Here is a 6597-nt window from a genome sequence, read left to right on the forward strand (position 1 = left end):
TGTCTGTGAGTGAGTGAGTGAGTGTGTTTGTGTGTGTGTGTCTGTCAGTGAGTGAGTGAGTGAGTGAGTGTGTGTGTGTGTGTCTTTGTGTGAGTGAGTGTGTCTGTGAGTGAGTGAGTGAGTGTGTTTGTGTGTGTGTGTCTGTCAGTGAGTGAGTGAGTGAGTGAGTGTGTGTGGGGGGGGGGGATGTATTGACAATAAACCTGGCTTTTGTAAAATTGAAACATTTAGTTTATTAGTACTATTACAGAAATCTGACCCATTTCGTTCCTGACAAATCTAAATCACATTCAGTTTATTATTCTTATTAATCTTATTTTAATTAGTTAGGTTTAAACCAAAATAATTTTAACCCAAATGAACAGAAGTTTAATTTGCAATTCAAATCGTAATTTTAGGTCTATTTATTTGTTTGTTTGTTTTTGTTTGTGTGCAGGTTCATATAAAGAGTTCAGTCAAATCAGTTTACATTACTTTTTTCATTTTTTCTAGATATTATATTAGCCATTATAAACATACAAAAACAAACATTGGGCAACTGATAACAGAATTAGAGTGTAAACAAACTATATTAGTAGGCAAAGCAGAAAGAGTCCATGTTTGTTTGTTTGTTTGTGTTTAACACCATGCCAGCTTCTGTGGCTATTTTCAAGGCAAGAAAAATGTATAACAAATTATTAGGTTTTTAAAATTTATTTTTTGCTAAAAACGCTAAAACTGTATCTAACTTAACTCTTAAAAAATCTCTTCAAAAGAGTTAACTGAAAAAAGTTCTCTCACATGGTTAAAAAGAGCACAATCTAATCAAACATGCTTCAGAAATAAAGGGGTTTGGAGGATAAAAGAGTCCATGTGGAATCTTGTGTATGAACAGCTGTATAAAATCACTAAATCTCAAAATCATGCTGTGGTTCATGAGTTATTTGATGAGCCGTGGCCTCGAGCAAATGAATCTCAGCCAGCATATTCATACGGGTTTAGAGCGACGAAAGCAGGTGAAAGATATCAACATTCATTTTCAGATGAACTGGTCCTCTCTGCATGTGCATCAGCAGATGGCGCTCTGACTCCGACAGCTTCTTGGGAACCTAAAGATGATGCAGAGCTTTTTCTTGGTAAGAGCCAATCACAATCGAGCAGCCGATCACATGATGCCAACCTCAGCCAGTAAGAACAAAGACAACAAGACCTCATGCGTGTCAATTCATTATAGTGTGTTCATGTTCCCCCAGTCCAAAGAATTAAACGCTAAACTTCAGTAACACTAGTATTTCCAGCAGCTAAAAAATGAGTCTGTCTCAGTTTGTTCTGTTTCTTCATGTGACTCCAGACAGACTGATGATGATCAGATCAGATCTCTGTGTGCAGCACAAAAATCTCACTGCATTATTACAATTAATGGCTAAATGAATGTTTGGAAATGCAAACTGATATTTCCAACTGACACACTACAGCAAAAGATAGAAACAACTGACTTTGAACCGTTTTTTAGCTGCTGGAAATATTAGTGTTCTAATCATTTAACATAAACATGATGCCGCAGAAGGAAAGACTAAACCCTGCCTCTGCACTGATCTGACTCCGCAGGACATGCAAGACAAGAAAGAACAGCTTGCTGCAGTGAAAGTGAAGTGAATCAGGACTCACGTCAAACTTGTGTGTGATCTGTCCGCTGCTGCTGTACGTCTCTCTGAAGCAGTCGCTGAAGGGCAGCAGGAGGCCCATGGCCAGGATCCTGGAGCACAGCTTCTCGGCCTCCTCTGGCTCTCTGGAGTCCTGCTGCTGGAAGAAGCGCTCCAACAGCGTCCGGCCTGAGAAACAGCAGACTCAGTCAGTCACGTTACTCTGTGCAAACACTGACGGAACCAGGTCGTCATAATCAGGGATGCACAGAAATAAACTCTTGGCTGAAGGCGAAACGGAACAAAATGAAACACTGGGAATGAAACAATACCAAACACTGTTTTTCAATTTTTTTTTCACCATTGCATAAATTAAATAGCCAAAATGTGCTTTTTACTGTTTTATCTTGCTTTTCAAAGAAAAAAATCAATTACAAAATAACTATTTATGGTCCCACTTTATATTAAGTGGCCTTAACTACTATGTACTTACATTTTAATTAATCATTTGGTACAATGCACTTATTGTGTACATGCATGTTTTTACATTGTACTTATATTTTAAAAATACCTGCATGTAATTACATCTGCAATTAATTTCTGTACTTACAATTAAAATTACACTGTTGACCCATCCCTTACACCTACCCAGACCACCAAGCCTGTCCCCAGTGGTGTAATGTAACGAAGTAATAATACTTCGTTACAGTACTTAAGTATTTTTTGGGAGTATCTGTACTTTACTTGAGTTTTTATATTTCAGCCAACTTTTACTTTTATGCCACTACATTTCCTAATTAAAATGTATACTTTTACTCCGATACATTTCCCCGAAGCATATTCGTTACTTACAGATCAGAGCCAGTGGCGGAGCCAGGATGTTTTATAGGGGTGGCCAGAGAGAGGCCAGCAACCAGTCTGGGGTGGCACAGAAATCTTCATTATTTCAATATAAAAATGTGTTTGACTATAATGTACTGGACTGTTTTAGTGCCTAAAACACAACTGAGTACAATTCATGTCTAAATCCCGGTAAGGAGAAATAGTTGCTGAGCTAGAACACCGCTATTCTAAGATAGCTATGTCCTAAAGGTCTTATGAAGGCTTGTAGACCAGAATAACCATACACAGATAGCCTAGATAGCCAGATCTAGATTTAGACTTTTAAAAATAGAATAAACTTTAAATGAAAAAAACAACAACACTTCAGATAGTTGCCAAGGCAACATTTCTTTTAATTTAGTTAGACTTGACTAAACGTACTAAAGTAACTGAAAAAAAATTAATAAAATATATAGCGAGACACACAAAAACCAAATAGATTTTATTAATTTCATTTCATTATCAGTTATTTTAGTACATCAAGTCTATATCTATATCCATCCCTTCATACTACAAAAAGACAACAAAAATACAACAATTTAAGACAGAGAGTGCGTGTGTGTGTGTGTGTATGTGTGTGTTTGCATGAGTGCGAGTGTGTGTGACAGTGTGTGTGTGAGTGTGACAGTGTCGTGAGTGTGAGTGTGTCAGTGTGTGTGTGAGTGCGTGTGTGTGAGCGTGTGTGTGCGTGAGTGCGAGTGTGTGAGTGTGTGTGTGAGTGTGTGTGTGTGAGCGTGAGTGCGAGTGTGTGTGAGCGTGTGTGCGCGTGAGTGTGAGTGTGTCAGTGTGTGTGTGAGTGCGTGTGTGTGAGCGTGTGTGCGAGTGTGTGTGAGCGTGTGTGCGCGTGAGTGTGAGTGTGTCAGTGTGTGTGTGAGTGCGTGTGTGTGAGCGTGTGTGCGAGTGTGTGTGAGCGTGTGTGCGCGTGAGTGTGAGTGTGTCAGTGTGTGTGTGAGTGCGTGTGTGTGAGCGTGTGTGCGAGTGTGTGTGAGCGTGTGTGCGCGTGAGTGTGAGTGTGTCAGTGTGTGTGTGAGTGCGTGTGTGTGAGCGTGTGTGCGAGTGTGTGTGAGCGTGTGTGCGCGTGAGTGTGAGTGTGTCAGTGTGTGTGTGAGTGCGTGTGTGTGAGCGTGTGTGCGAGTGTGTGTGAGCGTGTGTGCGCGTGAGTGTGAGTGTGTCAGTGTGTGTGTGAGTGCGTGTGTGTGAGCGTGTGTGCGAGTGTGTGTGAGCGTGTGTGCGCGTGAGTGTGAGTGTGTCAGTGTGTGTGTGAGTGCGTGTGTGTGAGCGTGTGTGCGAGTGTGTGTGAGCGTGTGTGCGCGTGAGTGTGAGTGTGTCAGTGTGTGTGTGAGTGCGTGTGTGTGAGCGTGTGTGCGAGTGTGTGTGAGCGTGTGTGCGCGTGAGTGTGAGTGTGTCAGTGTGTGTGTGAGTGCGTGTGTGTGAGCGTGTGTGCGAGTGTGTGTGAGCGTGTGTGCGCGTGAGTGTGAGTGTGTCAGTGTGTGTGTGAGTGCGTGTGTGTGAGCGTGTGTGCGAGTGTGTGTGAGCGTGTGTGCGCGTGAGTGTGAGTGTGTCAGTGTGTGTGTGAGTGCGTGTGTGTGAGCGTGTGTGCGAGTGTGTGTGAGCGTGTGTGCGCGTGAGTGTGAGTGTGTCAGTGTGTGTGTGAGTGCGTGTGTGTGAGCGTGTGTGCGAGTGTGTGTGAGCGTGTGTGCGCGTGAGTGTGAGTGTGTCAGTGTGTGTGTGAGTGCGTGTGTGTGAGCGTGTGTGCGAGTGTGTGTGAGCGTGTGTGCGCGTGAGTGTGAGTGTGTCAGTGTGTGTGTGAGTGCGTGTGTGTGAGCGTGTGTGCGAGTGTGTGTGAGCGTGTGTGCGCGTGAGTGTGAGTGTGTCAGTGTGTGTGTGAGTGCGTGTGTGTGAGCGTGTGTGCGAGTGTGTGTGAGCGTGTGTGCGCGTGAGTGTGAGTGTGTCAGTGTGTGTGTGAGTGCGTGTGTGTGAGCGTGTGTGCGAGTGTGTGTGAGCGTGTGTGCGCGTGAGTGTGAGTGTGTCAGTGTGTGTGTGAGTGCGTGTGTGTGAGCGTGTGTGCGAGTGTGTGTGAGCGTGTGTGCGCGTGAGTGTGAGTGTGTCAGTGTGTGTGTGAGTGCGTGTGTGTGAGCGTGTGTGCGAGTGTGTGTGAGCGTGTGTGCGCGTGAGTGTGAGTGTGTCAGTGTGTGTGTGAGTGCGTGTGTGTGAGCGTGTGTGCGAGTGTGTGTGAGCGTGTGTGCGCGTGAGTGTGAGTGTGTCAGTGTGTGTGTGAGTGCGTGTGTGTGAGCGTGTGTGCGAGTGTGTGTGAGCGTGTGTGCGCGTGAGTGTGAGTGTGTCAGTGTGTGTGTGAGTGCGTGTGTGTGAGCGTGTGTGCGAGTGTGTGTGAGCGTGTGTGCGCGTGAGTGTGAGTGTGTCAGTGTGTGTGTGAGTGCGTGTGTGTGAGCGTGTGTGCGAGTGTGTGTGAGCGTGTGTGCGCGTGAGTGTGAGTGTGTCAGTGTGTGTGTGAGTGCGTGTGTGTGAGCGTGTGTGCGAGTGTGTGTGAGCGTGTGTGCGCGTGAGTGTGAGTGTGTCAGTGTGTGTGTGAGTGCGTGTGTGTGAGCGTGTGTGCGAGTGTGTGTGAGCGTGTGTGCGCGTGAGTGTGAGTGTGTCAGTGTGTGTGTGAGTGCGTGTGTGTGAGCGTGTGTGCGAGTGTGTGTGAGCGTGTGTGCGCGTGAGTGTGAGTGTGTCAGTGTGTGTGTGAGTGCGTGTGTGTGAGCGTGTGTGCGAGTGTGTGTGAGCGTGTGTGCGCGTGAGTGTGAGTGTGTCAGTGTGTGTGTGAGTGCGTGTGTGTGAGCGTGTGTGCGAGTGTGTGTGAGCGTGTGTGCGCGTGAGTGTGAGTGTGTCAGTGTGTGTGTGAGTGCGTGTGTGTGAGCGTGTGTGCGAGTGTGTGTGAGCGTGTGTGCGCGTGAGTGTGAGTGTGTCAGTGTGTGTGTGAGTGCGTGTGTGTGAGCGTGTGTGCGAGTGTGTGTGAGCGTGTGTGCGCGTGAGTGTGAGTGTGTCAGTGTGTGTGTGAGTGCGTGTGTGTGAGCGTGTGTGCGAGTGTGTGTGAGCGTGTGTGCGCGTGAGTGTGAGTGTGTCAGTGTGTGTGTGAGTGCGTGTGTGTGAGCGTGTGTGCGAGTGTGTGTGAGCGTGTGTGCGCGTGAGTGTGAGTGTGTCAGTGTGTGTGTGAGTGCGTGTGTGTGAGCGTGTGTGCGAGTGTGTGTGAGCGTGTGTGCGCGTGAGTGTGAGTGTGTCAGTGTGTGTGTGAGTGCGTGTGTGTGAGCGTGTGTGCGAGTGTGTGTGAGCGTGTGTGCGCGTGAGTGTGAGTGTGTCAGTGTGTGTGTGAGTGCGTGTGTGTGAGCGTGTGTGCGAGTGTGTGTGAGCGTGTGTGCGCGTGAGTGTGAGTGTGTCAGTGTGTGTGTGAGTGCGTGTGTGTGAGCGTGTGTGCGAGTGTGTGTGAGCGTGTGTGCGCGTGAGTGTGAGTGTGTCAGTGTGTGTGTGAGTGCGTGTGTGTGAGCGTGTGTGCGAGTGTGTGTGAGCGTGTGTGCGCGTGAGTGTGAGTGTGTCAGTGTGTGTGTGAGTGCGTGTGTGTGAGCGTGTGTGCGAGTGTGTGTGAGCGTGTGTGCGCGTGAGTGTGAGTGTGTCAGTGTGTGTGTGAGTGCGTGTGTGTGAGCGTGTGTGCGAGTGTGTGTGAGCGTGTGTGCGCGTGAGTGTGAGTGTGTCAGTGTGTGTGTGAGTGCGTGTGTGTGAGCGTGTGTGCGAGTGTGTGTGAGCGTGTGTGCGCGTGAGTGTGAGTGTGTCAGTGTGTGTGTGAGTGCGTGTGTGTGAGCGTGTGTGCGAGTGTGTGTGAGCGTGTGTGCGCGTGAGTGTGAGTGTGTCAGTGTGTGTGTGAGTGCGTGTGTGTGAGCGTGTGTGTGCGTGAGTGCGAGTGTGTGAGTGTGTGTGTGAGTGTGTGTGTGTGTGTGTGTGAGAGTGAGTGTGTGTGAGTGTGTGAGAGTGAGTGTGTGTGAGTGAGAGTGAGTGAGTGTGCGTGAGAGTGAGTGAGTGAGTGAGTGAGTGAGTGAGTGAG

General features: G+C 47.7%; 1 protein-coding gene across 1 annotated transcript in view; it reads right to left on the reverse strand.

Moving 5' to 3' along the window:
• Nucleotides 1-1812, reverse strand: part of LOC107659703 (formin-2-like) — a 13784-nt gene extending 11972 nt beyond the window's left edge. The window contains exon 1 of the mRNA XM_016448728.1: nucleotides 1648-1812. Within this exon, the coding sequence (XP_016304214.1) occupies nucleotides 1648-1725 (78 nt within the window). The 5' untranslated portion in view covers nucleotides 1726-1812. The remainder of the gene's footprint in view (nucleotides 1-1647) is intronic.
• Nucleotides 1813-6597: the final 4785 nt, after the last annotated feature.

Source organism: Sinocyclocheilus anshuiensis, unplaced genomic scaffold, assembly GCF_001515605.1.
Source record: "Sinocyclocheilus anshuiensis isolate Anshui unplaced genomic scaffold, SAMN03320099.WGS_v1.1 scaffold75, whole genome shotgun sequence".
In the NCBI taxonomy this organism is placed as follows: domain Eukaryota; kingdom Metazoa; phylum Chordata; class Actinopteri; order Cypriniformes; family Cyprinidae; genus Sinocyclocheilus; species Sinocyclocheilus anshuiensis.